This window comes from Micromesistius poutassou (genome assembly GCF_964030765.1).
Source record: "Micromesistius poutassou genome assembly, chromosome: 3".
Classification (NCBI taxonomy): domain Eukaryota; kingdom Metazoa; phylum Chordata; class Actinopteri; order Gadiformes; family Gadidae; genus Micromesistius; species Micromesistius poutassou.
Window position 1 is genome coordinate 5,242,193 of NC_140273.1, and position 23,667 is coordinate 5,265,859.

The 23,667-nt window shown below is 45.4% G+C and overlaps 3 protein-coding genes across 3 annotated transcripts; 1 reads left to right on the forward strand and 2 right to left on the reverse strand.

The window, feature by feature from the left end:
• Positions 1-2: 2 nt before the first annotated feature.
• Positions 3-4,484, reverse strand: zbtb5 (zinc finger and BTB domain containing 5). The gene is made up of 4 exons (XM_084466082.1): positions 4,249-4,484; positions 3,602-3,815; positions 2,474-3,337; positions 3-2,380 (listed from the first exon to the last, which is right to left on the reverse strand). Exons 2-4 carry the CDS (start codon positions 3,809-3,811, stop codon positions 1,271-1,273), a joined length of 2,184 nt encoding a protein of 727 aa, XP_084322208.1. The 5' UTR covers positions 3,812-3,815; positions 4,249-4,484; the 3' UTR covers positions 3-1,270.
• A 527-nt stretch (positions 4,485-5,011) lies between these two features.
• Positions 5,012-9,401, forward strand: polr1e (RNA polymerase I subunit E; the record flags this gene model as incomplete). Its single annotated transcript, XM_084465088.1, has 12 exons — positions 5,012-5,075; positions 5,393-5,496; positions 5,634-5,710; positions 5,800-5,885; positions 6,813-6,868; positions 7,312-7,456; positions 7,726-7,836; positions 7,949-8,048; positions 8,148-8,275; positions 8,372-8,453; positions 8,616-8,747; positions 9,231-9,401. The coding sequence occupies 12 exons, from the start codon at positions 5,012-5,014 to the stop codon at positions 9,391-9,393; spliced, it is 1,248 nt and encodes a 415-aa protein (XP_084321214.1). The 3' UTR covers positions 9,394-9,401.
• A 1,213-nt stretch (positions 9,402-10,614) lies between these two features.
• fbxo10 (F-box protein 10) lies at positions 10,615-15,816 on the reverse strand. Its single transcript, XM_084465087.1, has 11 exons — positions 15,771-15,816; positions 14,623-15,248; positions 13,593-14,396; positions 13,220-13,369; positions 12,868-13,004; positions 12,623-12,693; positions 12,287-12,439; positions 11,721-12,074; positions 11,300-11,610; positions 11,002-11,192; positions 10,615-10,817 (listed from the first exon to the last, which is right to left on the reverse strand). The coding sequence occupies exons 2-11, from the start codon at positions 15,205-15,207 to the stop codon at positions 10,634-10,636; spliced, it is 2,940 nt and encodes a 979-aa protein (XP_084321213.1). The 5' UTR covers positions 15,208-15,248; positions 15,771-15,816; the 3' UTR covers positions 10,615-10,633.
• Positions 15,817-23,667: the final 7,851 nt, after the last annotated feature.

Genomic DNA, 23,667 nt, shown 5'->3' on the forward strand with positions numbered 1-23,667 from the left:
CTAGATCCCACCATGCCAATGGAGATTCATCAGACTCTGTCCTGTGGTAGCTCCACAAAACACTGCAGAGTCTCCATTGGGACGAAGGGCCTAATAACAAAGGAACAAGAGATAGATGAAAGTTGATAGATCGTTGGAAAGCAACAACAGTTTTGCACTTCTACATGACAGTAAACTGGATATTTTTGGGGTTAGACGGAATTTACATTTTCTGTGCATTTAATGTAAGTTAGTGAAATGGGACACATATAAAGGTCTGATATAAAATGATGTGGCAGAATAGTCTACATCTAGATTAGTTAATGTATTACTGTGTTAAAGTTAGAGACAAAATGATGCCATTATGAAAGTTCCATATTTACATGTCTAAAACACTGAAACATATTCAACATTTGGACTCAATTTAAGTTAATTTGTTGATACAGTGGATCCATTGTCCTATGAAACAAGTCTGCATACAGACGGATAGTGCAAATCAACACCAGGTTTGACGGCTCAATGCTACTGCTTCAAAGATTATTTGGCACATTTCTGTAGACCTTTTACCACACTATAAGCTACGACTTCCCCAGCTTAATCTGCTGAAGTCTAGGATTCAAAAGGGTGCTCATACAAGGGAGCTACTCTTTTAACCATTTAATTGAATGACAAAATCACTGATCTAGCACCTCTTCTACACATTTACCTTTACTTCTGTAAAACGGCTGAGCAACAAAGGACACAGAGTGACACACAGACACAAACATCACACACACACACGTAAAGAAATATCTACAATTTCTTTACATAAGTGGATGCTGAGGTTCACTGGAACATCACATTCAGACAGGACACCTAACAGTACCATACTTGGGGAAACATTTGGATGTTAAGATGACATAGAAACGATGGGAAGGACAGTGTTTTACTAAGCACCAACAATGGCAAGAGTTACCGCAATGGTACATACGATGTAGTTGTTTTGTATTCTTCACTATATTTTCACATAGCAGATATGGGAATAAATAAGGTGCAAGTGTCTACAACCACTTCCCCTACCACTAATGTAAAAATGTACCAACATAAAAATGTGTTCAGTCAGTGACTCAGAAAGTATACAAAACACAACCGAAACTATAAACTCAAGTATTACCCAAATTGGACTAGATAGGAAATTGAAACAGCCTTTGAGCCTTAACATCTTGGGGAGGACAATGCGATCTTTCCATTCTGTCACGGTTTTCCGAGCCACATAAAGAACCCTCCATGCCTTCATGCTGGGCCCACTGTCCTACAGCAGAGCGTTGGGCATGTTGATGCTCTGCCAGCGCAGGCAGGTGGTCTTGGAGTGCTTGTACAGGTGGGACGACTGGCTGAAGCGCTTGCCACACTTGAGGCACGCGTACGGCTTCTCCCCCGTGTGCACGCGGATGTGCTTCTTGCAGTCTGTCAGCGTGAGGAAGGTCTTGCAGCAGATCTTGCAGGCGTATTTCCGCGCCCCTTCCACCACCAGCACGTTGTGCTCCGACAGGGCCTTCTTGCACTTGGACAGCACGTCCGCCGAGGCGCGCGTCAGCTGCGGGGGCAGGGAGGTGGGCCTGCCCCCGCTCCCGTCGTAGCCCCCCGCGTTGTTGAGGAGCAGCGGCCCGCCCAAACTCGACGATGAAGACGGAGGGTCTTGGGCCAAGGCGCCTCCTCCGATGCCATTGGCCAGCTTGGGAGCCACGCGTCGGTAGCCAGGGTAACCCATGGAAGCGTTCCCGACTCCCTCCGCAGCTCTCGAGGCTTGCGCTAAGGAGTGGAGGCCCAGACTGGAGTGTTGAAAGTCCAGACCGAAGGGATCGGATCCCACTCCCTGCGGGCTTCCCAGGTCGTCGCGCAGGGGCCGAAGGAAGAGAGAGTCTCCGAAAACACCGGAGCCCTCGCTCCCCAGAGAACCCGAACACAGCAGAGAGTTGGAGCCGGACGCGCCCGCCGCTTCCTGTCCGAAAAGGAAATGATGCGTGGCTGCATCGCCGGTGGTGGTGTTGGGGAGGTCATCGTCCCTGGCGGCCAGCCCCGACCCGGCGCCGCCGAACCCCTTAGGGCTGAGGAAGTTGGAGATACTGAAACCGGCTTTTCCGCTTTGGCCGTCGCTGCACCCGAAGCCCCCGGCGCTGCCGCCCACTCCCGCCTTGAGCCGCAGCTGGGAGCCGGGCTGGAGCATGGCGTCGGAGCGAGGGTGGGGGTCGGAGGACGCACTGCGGTCACTGCTGTGGGCGCTTTCGGGACTCAGCTCCACCTTCTCTTCCTCGTCCCGACCCCCGTGCCCGGCCGGGTCGCCGCCCTCGGCCTGGGACGTCACGTAACTGCTCTCGTCGGCCGGCTCGGGGGAGCTGAGAGGCTCACATTTTACAACCACCTGCATGGGAAAAAAATGAAACACATCACATTAGGTCAAATGTGAACGTTACGCTAAAGCTAATGCTAATGCTAATGCTCGTGTTGACTTCACCTTGTCTTCCAGCGCCTCCACCTCCTCTTCCGTCTTGGACAGGATTTTTGCTTCCGCTCTGTTGTCTCTGAGATCTCCTTCCTCTTTGTACTCCTCCTTCCCCACTCCGCCCTGCCTCCGCCCCGCCTCCTCCCCGTCACAGTGTACACTGTCTGATTGGCTGGGCATCTGAGCGTCATCTTGGGACGCCTCAACTAATCCGGCGACTTCCGCCGATTCCTCTCCCATTTTGTGTGAGTCTGGGGAAAGCAGTGGGCCTTCCTCCCGGTCTTCTGCCTCTCCCAGCAAGCCTCTTGCAGGCACGGAGGGCCGTGGTCTCTGCCTCGGCCTGTCGTCAGCTATGCCCAGGGTAAGTGTCTGTTTGCGCTTGTGGAAGCGCCGGATGGGGAAGGACGCTGCCTGTTCCACCGTCCCACTGTTCAGAGGCCTTCCCACCCCGTCCCCCTCCATGCCCCCCAGGGCTGAGCTCACCAGACTCAGCCCCAGCTGCTGCAGCAAGAAGGAGCGCTGCAGCCTGGATGTAGCACTGTTAGTCGCTAGGCTAGCATTCGCTGCCAACTCGGCTGCCTGTTGCTGCTGCTGCTGCTGCTGTTGCTGCTGCTGCTGCTGCTGCTGCTGCTGTTGTTGTTGCTGCTGTCTATGCCTCTGCTGATCCTGCTGAGGTTGGTGCCGCAGGGGTCTGTCAGCCTGGGGCGACAGGGGCAGGGTGCGGTTGGTCAGGTAGTGTTTACAGGCCTTCACAACGTTATTCAGGTGCAGGTGTGAGGCTGCCAGGAGGACATCCATCACGTTGCTTTCGCCCAGCACCAGCGTCGACGTGTACATCATGTCGATGAGGGCCGCAAAGGCTTCTGCTGTTACCACCTGATGAAAGAAAAGTCAAAGATTACCACGTCACTCGTATAAAGTAATAATATCGCCACCCATCAGAACAGCAGCATCCAGCAGGAAAAAAATCATCATCATCGATGTTCAATTTCACATTCATCAGCCGATTTCTGGTTATATGTGTATAATAACCGTTATTATTAGAATCACTATCATAACTGCCTATTAAGATAAGAATTGTTAACATTACACTAGTTTACATCCTCTTGTCAACATGGATGACATTAAAGTCCTCCTTACCTCACTGTCCAGCTGGATCATGTTCATGCTAGCGTCTCCCTCGGTCACCGTGAAGAGGGCTCTGAAATGGGTACTGCAGGCCGCCAGCACTGCCCGGTGAGCCTTGAAATGACGGCTACCCACCATAATAACACAGTCACACAGCTGGCCATGGACACGCTGATAGTTGAGCTGCTGGAAGATCTGCTCAAAGTGGCTGGGGAAATCCATTGCCCTGAACAAAGGTGAGAGGGGATGTGGTAAAGAGGATGGGAAGACGTGAGAGATGGTGAGTTTATTGTGAGGGTGTTAGTGGACATTTAATGAATATATACTTCTGGTGATAATTCCTTTTCTATAGTTCATAAAAGATAATCGTATACGCCTATATGCATATGTAAATAAAGCTACAGATATCAGATCAAACATGAGCAAACGTGTGTACAGTACTCAAAATGGACAATTGGCCTTTACTTCAGCTTAATCTTTTGAAACACCAAATTGCAATGTTTTGACCAGGTGACCTGTCTGTAATGCTACCTTTTCATAGTTAGGCTAGCTCACACAGAATAGTCAGGCAGGTAACATTGAGGTGGGTTCATTGTAATAGTAAATGCTAACGCAACAACTCGGACGCTAGGGTGATATGTAGGGCGTGGGATTCCTACCTTTAATGCTCCTGATGAGAAGACACAAGAACTGAACAGGCCCGAGATACTTGTTCAATCGGCTACCTGGACTAGCCTTTACATGGACCATTACATTGCGTGAATTTGCAGTTTAGCTTGTGAGCTCTATCTGCTAATTCATAGACGGGTGTAGTCCTAGTCACACACGTATATATTGATGCTACAATAAATCAAACCTGGGTGCTTGTCATACTTTTCAAGAAAGAACACGATAAACTGACTATACTGTACACCATTTTTTTTTAAGTATGGCTGGACGTAGAGGACGGGGACATGTGACGTCCTGGAGCAGTGCTGCGCATGCGTTGTGGCCAGCAGTGTCTCTCAATCAATCAAAGGACAACATTCATTTCATAATAATGACAACTGATTTATTTTAAATAATTGAATGCAAAACACAGATTTCCTCTGTAGCAAGGGTTTATATTTGACTGAGATTACAATGGAGCGCCGTTACAGTTAGACTCACAAGGTGGCGCTAGAGTTATGACTCTGTTTGAACGGTGTCTGATTGCAGGATTAGTATAAAGTTATAGTGTGTTTACCTACATATTATTATTAAAAATTACCTATGATATTATATAAAACGATATGGTCTTTCGTTTTGTGGCGTTTCTCTTATTATCTCTAAAAAGCCATTGCAATCATACTCCTTACCGCGGGGTGCCGCTGTGGTAAGACCCCCGTCTCAGAGACCTGTGCAATCCACGCATGCGTGCTCCTAATACAGTCGTCAACAACAATGGCTGCCAACTGCACGTTTGTGTGTTGTGAAGAAGAAAGAGATACAGATAAAGCTGCTATTGGTAAATGTTTTATGCATTTTTACTTTGGGAACTTGAGATTTATCTTCTGATTAGTTTAAACGAATTATTTGGCAAATACGTCGTGTTGCATGTAACATACAAACGTGTTTTAAACGGCACACGTGGGTTCTCTGATGCATTCCCTGAACATAGCAACGTTAACTGCAGCCGTATACATGTACCATGTTTGTTGCTTCCAAAATAATGTTGTGTTAACCCCTTTATAGCGGTCTCCAACATGTATGGCGCTGTCACCTGGCTTACCAACAGAGCAAGGTGTTTTACTTATAAGGGAATGTTATGTTTCCGTTTGACAGTTCAGTTTTCCAATGGCAATATAAAGAACGCAGAGCAGCTGGACTTCACGTTCTACAAGAACACAGACGAGGAACATCCTCGGAAAAAATCCAGACGAGTGTTGGTAAGATTGGATGTTTTTTCTCTTCTCAAAGGGAACTGTTCACACATCAGCACATACATGGCCCTGTTATATCCTTGTATACTATACTACTGTTATATACTCGGGCAACACCATGCACATTTTACCTTTCTTTATAGGTTGCTGAATCCGAGAGACTATCGTATGTTGCAAACAATTTTGGGCCAGGGTCGTTAAAATGCAACAACCTTTGCAAGTACGGGTTTTTTTTATGCACACAAAGTTAATCCACAACCTCTAGTGTGCTTGATGTTTTAACAATTTACTTCATTCTTGCCTGTGCAGATACTATGTTGGGGTGCTGAACAAAGACACCATGGAGATGGAAATGCACAGTGCTCAGCTCTTTAAAATGCAACCTTTTATTTCAGGTAAATAATAATCGTTTGAATAGTAAACAGACCAACCACCTCACAGTCGGTCGGAATGTACCAACATTTCAGTCAGAATTGTATTTTGTATTTTCAGTGTCTCTTGAGGCCAGTCATTTTCCAAGTCTGTTTGGGCTTCTGTGTGCACCCCAGACAGTTTAAAGGTTGCTTTCCTCAATACTAAGATGTTTGATACCCATGTAAGCAACCCCCCCCCCCCCTTTTCTATACAAGCCCATTCAACATCAATCTCCATGGTAACACACATCCCTGCTTCTCATGATGGATATTGTCCTTGTAATGAATGAATCACTATTTTAATTTTATTATTTACGCTAATGGGCCGATATTGATTTCAGATTTATATAATATATATATATATTTTTTTTATTATTATTATCCCTTATGCTTGTTATATAATTTTCATGGGGATCTACATATTGAAGCAAGCAACTGCAATTTGTCTGGGTCCACACAAAAGCCTGAGTAAGTGTGAAAATGACCCTAGTAGTTTTAAGTGAAATCGTTTTGTGTCCCACTGTGAAATGCAGATCATCCCAAGTGGGAAAAAAAAAGTTGAATTGCCCATGTTCTTTGTATAGTTCTTTCTATTGCTATTAAAGAAGTATGATACGAAATGTATGTACAAATACATACGTCAGTCTGTGTTCAATGGATTGTCAGGCTGATCTCTTTTCAGTCTCTTTGAACATTCACTTATGTATGTTTTCTAAAAAGCCACCTCTAGCTACTTGAGTTATAGCTCCTCTTAAAGCTATATCATTTTAAGATGATATTATATGTCTGTGAATATAGTAAATAGCTTCAGTTGCAAATGGACATAGTGCAGGTTAAATAAGTTATATTTTTGTCCAGTTTCAACCAACTGATTTATTTAAAGTTTGTAACTGTGTTTTTCAAAACCAGGGGAGCCGAAGGTGCCTGAACAGGTTGACCATGCTTCCATGACGTATGCTGAAAAGGTACCATCCCTCCGACTAACCACACCCACCACAAGCCTCACCCAAGTTATTTTAATCACCACCGATATCACCTTTTGTCTGTGCTTTTGATCGCCTTCTTCCAATACGATCTGTGTCCAGTTTCTCGACTTGTCTTGAGAATAGGCATGCAACTAAACTAACAGATGTTTGCTGAATCGTCATTTCGTCTTTCAATCATAAATTTAGTGATGTCCTAATTGTGCATGCTTTAACTGACAAGCAGCCATGGAAACTAAATTATAATTTTTCATAATGACCCGCAACCAATTATGATAATTTCACTTTTTATTCTTGTTCATTGCTTAAATCGTTCAATTGTATTCAATAGATTCGACTAATCGTTGCGGCCCTACTTGAGGAACGCTGAGACATTGGGAACATGTTTGTACACTAAGCCGTGTCTGGCGGGTATTTTCCCATAGCTGAACTCCCTGGTGGAGGCGTTTGGAACCACGAAACAGAAGAGAGCCCTGACCTCTCAGCGGCTGAACAGGGTGGGCGCCGAGGCCATGCAGCAGGTCGTGGCCAAGGCAGCCAACAGCGTGATCGAACAGAAGGGCTTCGCAGGTAAACGCGTTTGGTGTTTGTGTTCTAATTATGTCAGTTCGCTTTGATCTTTTGGGTTGAGATCTGCTGCTTTTGGTCAACCATTGGAAGTGTAGGAAATGCAAGTGCTTTTGTTAAATAAAAATAAAGAAATATCTTTTTAATGAGATCCATCATGTCATTTGAACCGTTTAAATCAATGTCACCTTTTGTCTCATTGTACCACCTATATATATATTTTTTAAGTCAGTCATCTTAAATACTCTTCTCACTTTTGTCTCCTCCCTCAGCTCTCAGTGAGGAGCTCCAGGAGGCCAGTAACCAACTAGACATGGCTCTATACATCCCCCCATGCTACCCAGATGCTGAAAGGCCTGAAGATGTCTACTTGTTTGATGACCGTATGTTTTACCATTCACATGAACTTACTTGGTTTCTTCACCACATTAACATCTCCATCGTGCGTGTTTTAAGAGCTGCTGCATGTACATGTCGTTTTCCTTTGTTTGCTAGTCTTGTCCCCGGAGGATTATGAAGAGTTGGCTGTAGCTGGTTCCCAAATGGCTGCTCTGGCTGCAGAAGAGGGTCTGCAGACATTGAAGGATGGCAAATAGTAGGATTCTCTCTCTCTCTAAAGCATAATGGCTGCCTAATAGACAGTGACTGATTCTTGATGAGCCTTATTTTTTTCTTTCTTTCATTACATTTACAGTTTGACCATCGTTAAGCATATGGAATCTCTACCGAATGGAAAAGAAGCCAGGGAGAAAATGTTCCGCTGCTGTGCTTACCTCTACATGCTCCTGCAGCTGGCTCAAGCTGGAAGGGTTAATGGCAAATGTGAGTGCTTGATGACAATTAATACATGTCAATGGTGCCAGTTATTTATGCCCATACATGCATTTTCTCATTGTTTTTCGTTTTACTGTATTCCAGTTGCCCAGAATGAAGGGTGTACCTTCAATCTCCGGAAAAAAATCTTTAAGACCTTTACTGTGGAGTCCTTCTGGAAAGGCCGGTATGACAGTAATCTTTTAATGCACTTTTGTCTGTCCACATGGTACAGTACATGTATAGCTCCAGGCCTATTTCTAAGCCATCAGTCCAGAATGTACATCAATAATCTATTCATTTTATTGAACCCAAATCTAACACAGACGTCTTTCCCATTTCCTTGCAGTCTGAGTAACCAAGTGTCCCCGTCCATGCGTGCAAAGATTGCAGCCTACTGTCTCGCACTGCAGCTACACATGGGTCACATGTCGGTGAACCTGACACTGCTGCAGCGAGACCTGTTGGTCAAGGAGATGTGGTAGGTGTGCTGCGCATCTCACAAAATCAGACTTTAGATCAATATTTGAAGTGATGTTTGGCGACCTAAAATTTGGGGGGGGGGGCGGTTGTTTACATATATTCATGGCATCATGTTTCTACCTTTCACATTGCTGGAGGCTTTGATCTGTAAGCACGTAAATGGCCAACACAAACTCGGCCCGCACTAGTAAACTAATAATATATTTCTGTTAAGGTTCAAACGGCCACCCTCTTGGACTGGCAACTGTATGAATAAATGCCTTTTAAGGTCCCCTGGATCTGAGATTCTGCAACAGATGCTCAAGCACAGCATGCTAATCTACATCGCCAACTGATTAGAAATTGGACACTCTTTGTTTTTCAATCGGAAGCAGCCAGGCCCACTCCACAAAGCTACGAAAAATCTGATTCTCCCAACTGAAGTCATTCAGTTTAATTTTCTGTAGTGACCGGATACCATTTTTTGTTTTTTATCTTTCAGGATAATGGAGGTGGCCAAATCAATGGGGCTGACTCTCATAAAGCCGGCCCGTGGCAAAGCAGCGACGCTTAACCCAGCAGATGAACACAAATTTGCCACTCTGGTTCTCCCTCTGGTCAAATATAAAGCCAAGATGGATAGGAGTTTTAAGAAAAAACAATAGAGACCAAGAGTAGAAGAGGAATGACAAAAGAGGGAGAAAGAGATGCAATGAAAGAGTACAATACTTTGAAACAAATCTATTGTTTTTCATTCAAATAAAATGTATAAAGCATTTTGTAGATTATACATTTGTCTTCTTAAACGTCATACAAAAAAATGAGATGTAAATAATGGACCTTTGTTGCCTTGCTTTGTTGAAATCCTTGTGACAGTATACACATGTAGCGAATGGTGACACGAAAAAGCTTAAAGGGCCAACCATGTGGATATTATACAGCATGTCAGGAGTTTGTAACAATTTCAAAGCACTTCTTAAGCCCCTAACCTTATTGTGCTTAATTAAGACAGTGGGACAAAGTATATATATAAAAGGAATGGCAATCTTTGGGTTTGTCAACCTTTTGATTGACCAGTGGTTGGTCCTGGTGGACAGACAGTGTATGCCCATGGTTACATTCAGAACCAGAATGTCTATTGAAGGTTTTCCAGCAGGGGCTGTCAAGCTATACTTGTTCCCACAGACTAGTTTCATCTCCCATTTGAATGTAAAGGCTACTTAGACATGGATTTGCAAAGAAGATCAGTGAAGGCAACATTATGCAGTACATGGTTAAGATTACGCTTAGTAGGGTCGGGTTTCATATGAGATAGGATTGTCATAAACATTACCAGCCAAATATGGGCGTAAATAGCTTTAGAACAAAACAATAGATTCACTAAAGGAACAGCTTCTGTGCATGAGTTGGAGGCTATGTTTGTATGATTTTTTTTTGTTTTGTTTGTCCTTAAAACTTGGCCCATCTATACATGAATTTGCTTGGCATCTCACAAGCTCTTGTAACTTACTAAGCTCACTTAGGAACTCATGTTTTTCAAAGTGCATTACAGAAAACATCAATGGATTTTACATGAATGAAAAAAAATTGCATTCAAATTGCAACATTTGAAACAGTTAAAAGTAAAACGCTGTACCCTGTGCACAGTAGTGAGTTTTTTTCTTTACAATAGTACTTTGCATTTGAATGTGAAGAATGGAAATATAAGAGTGATCATCTACACCTGCTGTAGTGACGTTATTCGTTTTGTTACCATTTAGCCGTGGACTTTAAGGGCCGTCCAGTCCAGCGGTATGAACATTGTGAACTCGGTCGCTAGTGTCGATGGCTCGTCATCAGTCCTTGTGTGTGCCGTGTTTATAACAGGCCCACAGTGTAGTTATTACTCATAGTGAGCAGCGGCGTTCACAGGATGGAGCAGAACATACTGCCGCTGTTGTGGCAGCCGCTCTCCACGGTGGCGCTGATCCGGGCCGTCATGGAGATAGTGAGGCGGGAGGAGTAGCGCGACGCCGAGGGCCCGGAGGTGGAGTCGGCGAGAGGGCGGGCTGAGGGGTTCGCCAAAGCCCACAGAGGTTGTGACGGACAGCTGATGGGTCAATGTGAGATGACTTTTAGATGGAAGACCCATATTTACATTGTAATGCAGCACATGGTGATACGTATAAATCATTACACACCATCAATAAGATGGTTCATTTGCAATGGCATATACCGGAGGATACCTTGGCAGAAGTAACTTGTTTGGTCAAGTCTATTGGGGTGCTGGTTACCTGTTGCTATGTTGCAGAATGATGTTGTTATTCAACACACAGCTCTCGTTGCTGGGGTCCATGTGTAGAAGTGCTTCTTTGTTTCCCGGGTGGCCCTGGAACAGGACATTGTCCCCGATAACCCCCTTTACTGGCCCAAGCACAACGATGGCCCCGCCTCCCTGTGATGGTTGGACGCGGTTATGCAGCACCTGCAGCCCAGAGACCATGCACACACATTGAACAATGTTGTTGTTGGAGTATGTGCACAAAAAAATGTGCTTACGCAAAATGTTTGCGATGTTCTCCTCCATCTTACCTTCACATCTGCATTGCTGGAGACCTGAATCCCGTTTCCACGGTTGCCAACCACATCGTTCTCACCGATCTGCCCATCGCCACAGAAACTGACGCCGTGGCCTTTGTTGTCGTAGACACCATTGCCACGCAGCTCCACCCGGCAGTCCTTCTCCACGGTAACTCCGCCCAGGCTGTTGTCCAGTGTACAGTTGGCCACCAGACGGGTCAGCTGACTGCTCTGCAGGACAGCGATGCCTGCTGCACAGTTGCTGTTCAGAAGGTTTCCGATGACATTCAGGGGCTCACTGGTCTTCACATACAGGCCGACAGCTGGACATCACGTAAGAAAAAGACATAAGAAGGGGAGTGAGAAATGACTTGAACCTGTCTGAGGCTGAAGGCCGATACACAGGAGTTGGTGGCGCTGTGGCTTCATTCACCTCCATTGTGGCTCATACAGTTGCCCTCCACCAGCGCCACGCTGATGGACCGGCGGGCAGAGTAACGCTCGTCCTCGCTGTCCAGGTCGTTCTCCCAGGCAAAGATTTCCCCGTCGTCATTAAAGTTCTCCTGTGCTCCCCCTCGCCTTGCTCCGTCTCCTCCTCCTCCTCCTCCTCCTCCTCTCCTCTCCCCTCCCCATTCCTGAACAGCCCCATCACCAACTCTGGGCTCCCTGTTTTCAGGGTCCTTCCGGCAGAATACAGCCAGCCCATAGATGCGATTGTGGGTAATGTAGTTGGCCAGTAGTTGAGGGAGACTTGAGGCCATGACCCATACACCGCAGCCCTTGTTACCTAATGAATCCAGAGGAAGGAAAATATGGCTGTGTTATTAGAAATGCATTCCTAATCAAAGTAGATGTCGTTTCCATGCCACATCTACTCACAGTAGATGTGGTTTCAATGGCACTACTCACAGTAGATGTGGTTTCAATGGCACTACTCACAGTAGATGTGGTTTCAATGCCACTACTAACAGTAGATGTGGTTTCAATGCCACTACTCACAGTAGATGTGGTTTCCCTCTATGAGCCCACGACCTCGCTCTCCCACCACCACGCCGTCAGAGTAGCCATAGCAGATGTAATTGTTTCTAAGGACCGGGTCACCCCCTCTGCGGATGTCTGCACCCCCCCACTGGTTCTCTCTGATCACATTTTCTAATGGAGGAGACACAGAGTTGAACATTAAAGGTGGGAAGGCAGGACTCAACTGAAGCAAGTACTAAACAAATATTTATTTTTATACTTACTTAATTTTTTTTATTTTGACCGATAGCAATATCCATAATCATGTCTTCCATTAGAAAATTGTTGATAATGACCTCGATGACAGATATTTACCTATTATCATCCCTCTGCCATTCTCATTCACAGCGATTCCTGCTGCTTGGCCCTGGAAAATATGATTCCCACTGAAAGAGAGGAAACATCAAAGGCTTCTGAGTTGGTATTCAGTAAACATATATTGACAGAATGTGCTGAAGCAATGTTTTATTGTCAATTCTGGTTAGGATTGAAATCTCAAATGTTCATTGGATAATAAAATGTATTTAGTAACAGCCCATTCTTAAGGCAGTCTCTCTTACCTGACCACAGGATTCCCACTGAAGAGAATATAGACGCCCGCCTCCTTGTTGTTATAGATCTGGTTGCTTCGGATAGAACCCTTGCCATTGCCAAGGACAACAACTCCAGAACGCAAACCACTGTGTATTCTGTTACACTGCAAGGGGGGAGAGAGAGGAAAAAAAATGCAAAATTGCAAAGAAATAAGCCCATGTTGAGCTACCAAGTTCCATGCACAGCTTTTTGTGTGTTCAACTGCGTACTATTAAAGGAATTTATGAAATACCTGAGGTAAACACACAAATTAATTATTTAATGAATGTCCAGAAAAGTTCAGAAAAGAAGCAGGCCACAACGGAGCCTAAAGTGTACCAGGATAATGGGGTCCGCCCCTTTGCGGATGTCCAGTCCCGCCTCCCCATTGGAGTGGATGTTGTTTTCGGCAATGAGCCCATGAGCAGAGAGGCGAAGGAACACGCCCGAGGCACTACACTCCCTCACTTCATTACGTAACATCACTATCTGAAAAGAGAAATTAAGATAGGGAATGTTTTAGAGACAGACAACACAATTAACTGCGGCTCCAACTCTTGGACCTCGACGTGCCCTCGTGTTTGCATATACTTAAGTGTATTAAGCATGCAACCAGCATCCAAAGTAACCAGGTGATCAATCTGTGAAAATACTTCTTGTATACTTCAAAGTAAGGACACACCGTACAAAAACAACTTGAGATCATATTTACAGTGGAATTCTGGATACAGCGGACGGCATAGTTGAGACCACGGAACACGTTTTCCTCCAGCCGAGCCTGACCGTAGTTACAAATGTGCACTCCGCCCTTCCCGTCCCTGAAGACGCATCTCCTCACAAAACAGCCCTGAATGGATGTGGCCAATAGCTGGGCCTCGGGGTCACGTTGCAGCTCCTGTGGCAGTGAGAGCAGACTGGGAATCACGTAGTGGGGGTCAGGGGAGGAGGCTGGGGGCAGAGAGCCATCGGGTTGGGGCTTGAGGAGGTGGGCGAGGCCGTGACGGTCACAGGCGAGTTTGTAGTCCCATGAAGTCTGATTGTTTCCTTGTTCGTGGCTCTTGGGCTCTCCGTCACAGAGTTTATCCTCTCCCCAGCCGTCCTCGATCACAGTGTCTTGACCAAGCAAGGGCGCTCTGGTGCTCCGCTGCCATGCTGCCTTGCTCCAGTCCTCGGCAGTAAACGTCGAACCCACCTCAGCGTTCCCCGTCCCCCGGCTGCCTCTGGACAGGACTCCGTTGGTAGGAGAGCCCTCAGATGTTAGTGTTCTGGCCAAAGCTGCCAAATGTTTGCAAGCCCAGTTCCTCTCGGACACTGGGGAGCCGTCCACAGTGACAGAGGCGGTGTCACTTCCTGAGAAGTCACAGCTATCCAATAAGCTCAGCGAGACACCCAGGAAGTTGGCGGAGCTGCCATGTGAGAAGGAGCAAAAGCGCGCCTGGCAGGTCCCTGGGCCCCGGATCTGCAGCTGAGCCCCCTCAAAGTTACAGTTATCCAGTTGGACGTGCCCCCACGAGGTCTGAGGCGAGAGAAAAGAGGGAAAAATGTCTTACATGAAACCTGGTAAGGTATGTTCTGCAAAGTTTACTCGCCAAACAAAAACTCAATCACGGCATGTTCCATCTGATATCAATTATAATTATTATTATTATTATTCATTCGTTTCATATTTTACAGCAAAACATTGCATTGCAAAACAAACAAACAGAAACATACAACTAAAATAAGTTCCTTGTTCCGCTCACCTTGTACACCACAGTGGAGAACCATGCTGGCATGAACACCAGATTGCACAGCCTGGCTGTAGGGCACTGCTGCTCCACACTCACCAGCAGTGACACCTCGCCCAGCTGACCCAGTCCCACTAGCTCCACAGGCACCTTCAGCGCTAGTTCTGCCTGCTCCTCGTAGACCCCAGGGTGAAGGACCACCCGGTCATATGGCCCCGCCACCATCAGGGCCCCACGCAAGGTTTCAAATTCACAACCAGCCCCTACGTGCAAAATCCGCCGATCCTTTCTCCGGCGGAAGAGGTGGAGGCAGGCGGAGGACTGAAGCTCCACCCCGTTTTGTGTCCAGGTGCGGCTGGCCAGGGCGTGCTGCTTCAGGGCCTCCCTCCAGGACGCCGGCTCCAGGTGGGGTTGACTCGGCCAGTTGGGGTGGCGGCACTCTGGGCAGCCCAGGCACAGTTGTTTCCAGCGAGTATTATCTAGTGATAGGATGAGTTCTCTCCAGGCATGGCAAACCAAGCAACAGCGACCCAGGTCAGGCAGTGGGAGGTAGGCCAAGATAACCCTCCATAGCTCCACAGGGAGGGTGGCCACCTCCATGGCAGCAACTCCACCTCACTTGTGGAGTTGTAGCTGGGGGACTGGGAAAACAAATCCCACAGACACATGACGAACCAGTAATCCATGAAAGCAATATGCTTCTTTGCAGTGCATTTCACTGCAACAATAATAATATAGTTATAATAATAAGTGATTGTCATCACTAAATTAGGTTGTTATATACAAATAAAACGATGGAAACGCAAGACATAGCCACAGCCATCCTATGTTTAGAAAAAGGAACAATAATAATAAACGAACAATAAAGAATTTGCAAGGTATGTTTACTGTTATGTATAAAGAGGCCCAACGAAAACAGATAAGATGGACATACATGCATACTATGTTTGGAATAATCGCCAAACCAATGTGTGAACAAGATGCATTCTATAACTAGGATGTGCATATAACTAGGAGTATGCAATAGCTATCTGCGACATCGGTCCGCCAGATACATCTTCCTAAACACATGCGTCTTGAAACGTAAGCTTTATGCTAGGTGTATGTGTCCCGTTAGATATTTAGATACACTAAATTGCAACGACGATGTCATTTTTCCTCACCGTATTTTCGCTCGAGAAGGAAGGATTCAACACCCCAAATAATACATTGCAAAATATGCAGCACTTTACGGCATAGAAGAAGGCAGAGAAACAACGACGCCCCTTGAGGCTAAGCAGGTTATTGTTCTTTATTTGAGGAGCATTCATTCATGAAACAAATGCCAGAAAGAGAATACGCACTGAATATAAAAATGCTGTCAATTTAATTTCGTTGATTACAATTGTCTGTAACAAGTGCAATTCGACATATTTGTTACCAATAACATCAAGAATATTTGATTGTGTATTCATATTGTATACTGTATAGTCTTTTATATTTTAGATTGTGCTAACTATGTGTGCACTTTTAAGGAGCTGCTCTTTGAATTTCATTTTACTGTGTATAATGGCAATAAAGGCATTCTATTCTATTCTATGCTCACTATTTTGGTCCCAAGGGTCTATTCACTGATTGTATAGCAATATCCTTATACCACATGTTTTATTTTTATTTAAATCTAATAATTAAAGAAAATTATTTTAATAATATTAATAATACAATCACATTCTCTGAAATACGGTTTGGCAGTATATCTACCAAATATCTGATATCTGGTCATTATTTCTGGAAAAAAGGGGACATATTTACATTTTGCCTATTCTTATGATTAATAAGAATTCTTGTCTATTCCTATGGCTAATAAGAATAGGCAAAAGCTGGTATAAACTCCCTGAGGTTTTAAGACTTTCCCCAGCTCTGACCACTTTTAAAACAAGACTGAAGACTTTTATGTTTTCTTTAGCTTTCTGCTAAATCTAAAATACATTGCACTTTCTAAAATGCTTTTTTTTTTACTTTGCCTTTATTTTCTCTTACGTTTCTATTTTATTGTATTACTCTACTTTTTTTTGCCTTTGTTTTATTTTACTTCTACTGTATCTACTGTATGTTATTTTATTATTTTATTTTATTGTATGACAATGTTTCTATGTGAAACACTTTGAGTCTGCCTCGTCTATGAAAAGTGCTATATAAATAAAGTTGCCTTGCCTTGCCTTAATGTAGTAGGCCCTACTGTAATTTATGTGGCAGTTACCTTGTACTGAGCCTACTTGTACTATGCCCAATGTTTGACTATGATGTGTTTTGAGTCTCGGTAAAGCAGCCAAAACAATCCCAAGTAGCTACACGAACAGTATTGTTCTATATTGTATTGATATAGTGTGTGACACATTTCAGCACATAATGACAAAACCGCAATATCCTCACATTGCCGCAGGGAGCAGTACCGAGCACATAGCTAGGAGGTAATACCCGCACATTGCCAAAAGGGGTCAGACCGAGAACATATAAAATCTGTAACATTTGCATATAGCCACGAGGGGGCAGCAGTGCAACATAGATGAAGGGGGCAAGCTTTTAAAGCCACAGAAGACGCCCACCGCTTGTACCGCTACCTGCCTATTTAACTTCGGACTTAGCTTTTAGACAATAGAGACTCCTGAGTAGCGTATCGATTAGATATTCAGCTTTGAGTCGCTCCGCGAGTGAAATATACAATTCCTCTCCTTTTGCTTCATGGATAATAGACCAGAACCTTTAATAAAGTGAGCGAGCGGGAGCGAGCGACGCGCGCGAGTCTCACCATCTCTACCACAGGCGCCATAAAATCAGGTAAGCGGAACCTATTGTCTTAAAGACTAAATCTGCATAGGAATTAGACATAAAGACTTTAGGTGGGAGAGATGGTCAGCATTCGCCGTCGTATACTGTTGGTAAAAACAGTCTGCCTAGTTACTTGACCAGATAAAATGAGACTGAGAGGTAATAAAGTGTCAGCACGAGGGCCTCGGATTTATTTAGTAAAGTAGCAAAGGTAATATTGATTCATAAAGCGTAAGAGATCGAATATTCTACGTCCCCTAACAGCGCTGAGGTCGTCCGGAGCTTCGCCTCCGTGGAGGTTCTGCTTCGGAAGAGCCCCCGTGATCCGGTGCATGTGAAACTTATAGTATCTTTCCTAGCCAGGTGTGTGTGTTAAACTTTTATCGAGGGTTCTCTTGTCCTTGAGCCTCCGGGTTGTGTTGTCTTTCTGTGTGATATGTGTGTCCTCGACTCCTCGCCATCTAGCTGTGGCAGAGTGTTCTCCACAGACTGATAGGGGGGCTATGATGGGCAAAATAGCTTAACGAGCACACCACATGACATGTACATTACGAATATAGTTAACCCTTGTTTTAAACTAACGAACATATCACATGCATAGTCAGCTATTTGTTCAGGTCAAGGCCTGAGCCGGAGGCCGCATGTCCCAACTAGGGGAGATGCTGGAGACTCAGACAATGCACCACACATTCGCAAGAACAGGAGTCAGTCTGCTGATAATATTCGGCCACAACTGACGGGCAAAAACAAACACATCACATCTATGGTATGCCTTTTTAACTTTTCTCATGTCAAGGCCCGAAAGGTCGAATCAACCCAGAACGTAGTATGTCGTAGATAAAATACTACATCTAAACAAAAAACTAAGAGAGATCGAGGAAGCCGAAGGTTTGAGTGCTAAAGATTTTATTATCACTTGAGAACAAGCAACGACAAAATCCTGAGTTGGTTTGACAAAGAACTGAACAGCCACTCTCTGGCCCCCGCTCTTATGCTCCATTGTGCCCATATATCATCCATACGTTGTTTTCCCATCCCATGCATTTTCCCTTATTTGGAGACAACTCCCCATTCTCCAAGGCCATAAAGGCCCAATCTAACAGAGCATTCCATTCGGTGCAGCCTTTGGGTCCCACACACGGAAGAACATATATCATGTACACATTCTGTGAGGAGAGCATTTCTTTGGTTGCTCAATGTTTCTCCACACTCATTTAATTAATATAGCATACTGGGCAAGATGTTGACTGCATATTGCTTAACAAATTTCTCCTATACCGTAAGATCGAGTCAACCCAGAATACGGTCAGAAATCCCACCGTTAGACCACAGTAATTAACACATAGCCTAACCACAGCCCAGGGCGTGATGGGCAAAACAGCCCAACGAGCACACCACATGATATGTACATTACGAACACACCACATGAGATGTACATTACGAATATAGTTAACCCTTGTTCTAAACTAACACATGCATAGTCAGCTATTCTTCAGGTCAAGGCCTGAGCCGGAGGCCACATGTCCCAACAAGGAGAGATGCTAGAGACTCAGACAATGCACCACACATTCGCAAGAACAGGAGTCAGTCTGCTGATAATATTCGGCCATAACTCTGGGTCAAGATACTCCTCGAGAAGCCCTCGCACCTGGTTAGAAACACAGAAGACACTCATAAAACGATATCAGAGCCCAGAGGCTCAAGGTCAAGCCAAACATCCAGAAATGCACACACCTCGTTGGGAGGGAAAATACAGCATGTAGCCTACCACACAGATCACCTCATGCTCTTCTGAAGCAGAACTTCCACGGAGGCGAAGCTCCAGACGACCTCAGCGCTGTTAGGGACTTAGAAAATATTCGATCTCTCACGCTTTATGAATCTGTATCACCTTTGCTACTTTACTCAATAAATCCGAGGCCCTCGTGCTGACAGACTTTATTACCTCTCCGTCTCATTTCATCTGGTCAAGTAACTAGACAGACTGTTTTTCCCAACAGCTCGAGGGTCATCTTGACCCTCTTGAATGTGTGGTGTGTTGTGTTCGTTAAGTTTGGACCCAGCGTTGACTATTTTCGTAATGTAATGTGTCCGTTAGGTTATTTTTGCCCATCAATACACTCCGTGTATAAACTCCGCTATTCCGTTCCATAATCATAAAAGTTTAGCCAACGTGAAGATGAACAATCGCTGAGAACTCCGAATGAGAATTTAAAAATAATATTTTTTTTTGTCGCCATTGTAAGACGAAATAGAGGAAGCCAGGCGCGATTGTAGGTTTCTTAAACATCCGGGGCTCAGTGGGGGGTATCGAGCGATCGCGGGAGGACGAGATTGTTGACGGGGGGGGTTGTCCGACTTAGATGGTTCGGACCTGTAGATACAGTGTTGGATTTGGGTGTATAGGAATCTGGAATAACCAGAAAAGATTATTGAGAACCCGAACCGGTCAGTCCGATTTATACGGTTCGGAGCCGGTTAGTCCGACTATATGGTTCGGACCTGTAAATAGGCCTACAGTGCTTAGTTATGATGAACGCTATTTTTGCTGTGACTAATGATTGTGCAAAGAAGAAGACGAATCCCTTGTGTGTGGGGGAAAGTAATTAGGCTTTGTTCCACGCGGAGAAGTGCGGGAAAGTCACACCTTTGTCTTATCAGTTTATGGCCCCAGATGCGGCCGAACATACGGTAGAGTGAGAAGGGGGAATCAGACAGAGAGAGAGAGAAGACACATTCCATCCTCATCTACACCAAACAGCGCAAGCAACACACACACACACACACACACACACACACACACACACACACACACACACACACACACACACACACACACACACACACACACACACACAGATAGATACACACATGCACAGTAGTACTAAGGAGGAAGATAGAGTGTGTTCTCCTGGACGTGAGTGGTGGCCCTACACCATAGAATACCACACACTTTGGAGCATAGACAGGGCCTCAGTGGAGCTTACAGGCCTTGATAAAGTTATAATTCCTCGTTTGCCATATTTGGAGTTCTTTTACTCCACCACATGTTGTATTCCCCAGACCGCCATGTTTAGAGTTCTTTGTAGTCTCTGTAGTTAAACTCAATCCAAATAACCACCCCCCCTCCCCAACCCCCCTGCAGCCAAAGAAGAGGAACCACCACTAGTTCCAAACAACACCCCCAACAACAGACGTCTGGAACTACACCCTACAAGAGAGCAAGAGGGCTGCGACCAGACTGAGCTGAAAAGGGACTCACTCGAGAGAATGAAGAAGAGAGAGAATTACACCTACCTGCTCAGGCACCTGCTCAGTGCCTGCAATGTGGAAAGCGACATGGACAGTCGGAAGAGGGGAGGCCGACTCACCCAGCCTGGGCCACAGAGCACGCTCCTTGCCGGGGCTTCGCTCACACCACCTGAAAGGCTGCTTAGCCCGGCCCCAACCGAGGAGTATCCAGCCCCACCCACCCTGGAAGGAGCAGACATAGAGGGAATAGGAACTGCACCACGGGGTGAAAAGAACCGGATCACCCTCTACCCCAGCCCAGCCCTTTACCATGGTGAAGAAGAAGAAGAAGAAGAATCCCGGTACACAGAGAAGTACCGTGATGAAGAAGAAGAAGCCCAGGGTAACCGAGAGGCCCACGTCAGAGCTAATCGCCAGGAAAGGGAAGACTGGGACCGAACCACTGACCTCCAGATTAGCCAGAGCGAGCCCCAGAGTCACCCCCGGCAATACAACACAGAGGAGTTTGTGGGAAGAGATCCATACACACCATGGGGCCACCGTGACATAGTCACCCTGGCCGACAACTTGCCACTGCTCACGGCGGGGGCTTCGCCCTGGATCAGGAAGTTCGAGAAAGAGACATCCAGAGATGTCCTGGCCCTAGGGGATATACGGGCCATCATCGGCAGGTCGCACAGTATCGAACTGGAGAGATTGACCCGGACCACTAACCTATCTGACAGGACCTCCTTCAACAGATACCGTAACCTCTTCTGGGAATGCCTTCGGGAACTCTTCCCAGCCAATACAATGAAGGCAGGAATCTCTGGCCTGCGCATCAACCCCGAAGAAAACATTGATCAGTACATACAGAGGGCCAAAGAAATGTGGTTGGACAGGAATGACGGCCACCCACGCAACAACAAGCTAGCTCTCCAGGTGTTCCAGCAGGCACTGATACAAGGTCTGGAACCCAGGGTCCGAAAGACGCTGAAATTGGTGGCATCGCTAGACTATATGCCATGGGAGCAATGGGTGGATCAGCTAGTTCACCACTACCAACTTGAACAAGAGAGACAGGAGAAAAAGGCAGATGAATACAAAGAATTAAAGATACAATTCATGAAGATGAAGATCAAGGAACTAACATACCTGAATGAGAAGGCCAAAAGCACCCAGGAACCCCTAACCCAGTCGCCAACACCCCATGCCCTGGCACCAACTGCACCCGCTCCTGGGGCCACAACACAGGTGGCGTGCCAGACACCAGCGCATCAGGAGACCTCGCCACCTGGATGCCAGCAGCCAGGATACCAACCCTCCAATTACCCTGGCAACATGACGGCCGCTCCAGCGCACGCCCAGCTCCCACAACAATACCAACAGCCACAATACCAGAACCAGGGATACAGAGGTAGAGGAGGAAGAGGCAGAGGCCCGAGACAACCCATGGGGGGATGTTTTAACTGCGGGCAACCAGGACATTGGCTCAACGACTGCCCCAGTGTGGCCCAGCAGAAGTTCCCACCACAGCCATACCAGCTTGAGTATCCCCACTAGGTTCTGCCCCCACCGGGCGCACCCATGTACCCCGTACAACTATAGAGGTGCCAAGAGGACAAGCAGGCAAGCAAACAAAGACAGGGAGAAAGAGTAAGAGACAGAGAGAACAGACACACAGACAGACAGGCAGTAGAGAATGCAGAGAGAGGAGGAAGGGCCCAGCCCAGAGGTAGTAAATCAGGGGAGAGGACCTTAGGAGGTCACAGGGGAGAAAAGCACCAAATGGTCTTTCGGGAGTTTTCCCTGTTCTAATAAAGGGACACCAAGAGCAGTACGTCCCATGGTAATCGCAGGATTTAGGGGTTATTATCTAGTGTTGTGGAAATATTAATCATAAATATAATACACAATTATAAGCCTTACATTAACCTTGTTTATATAATTACTAGTCAATCTAAAAGGAACTGTTTATATTCTCCTTGGACCTTCGGAGTTCAGATTTGCATTCCCACTGGAGCCACCGAGTCTGATACTGAGGCCAGGCCAATCGACTGACTTCTTTGTTGTGTAGATTTGTTTGACTATTGCAGCCCTGTCTCACAGACTTGCAGACATGTCCACTTTCCCCATAGTGTATTTCAAATTAACTTCTCTCCCGCCAATCCTAAACTCTCCACAATGGTCACTCCCACTTACCTTTGTTACCTGTGTATTCCCTACCCACAATGCAAATGTTTCCCTTTAAGAATCTTGTTCACCCATTGTCTCACTGAATGTATCTTTGGTAACTTTGCTGCCTATACTTTCCCATGATCATGCCCTAATATTAAATCAAATATTTTGCTGGCCGACATGTCCTAAAAAGTTTTTCTTCATCATCTAGACTTCATAACATGAACAATTAGTATTTAAAGTTGTCCTTGAAGTTGTAACATCAAAATGTTATCCACAGTGAAAAAGTGGGGGAGGAAAGAACCAGGTGTTTGTGTGTGAGTCTTCTTGTGTATGTCAGGCCCGCGGAGGTTACTCCCCTACTCAGAGTGGGGGAAGACACAGGGGGTACTGTACTTCAGATAAAACAATAGGGTTAACAAGGAAATGGTCTTCTATAATTGATTACAGTTATATTTGTGTCAACCAATTACTAACTTGTAAAAGATGTTCAGATATTCATATATTTTTATAATTTTTATATAATTTTTTCTTCTTTAGGTTCTGTTTTTTTTTTTTTTGTCTTCCTAGGACAACAGTTATCATTGATCATGGATGGACATCAGGTTCATAAGGAGGTGATAAGGACGATTAAAGGAAGTGTTGCTATTAACCAAGTGATTTGACCTAAGTTGTGATTAGTGTTTTCTAAAATTAAAAATAAATAAATAAATAATAATAATCACACTGGAAAGGGTAATTGAATAAATATGGGTATGATAATAATCTTCTTAATAAGCTGTACAAATAGGAATACTATTGGATACAGGTGGAATACTATTAATAATACTACAAATAATAATG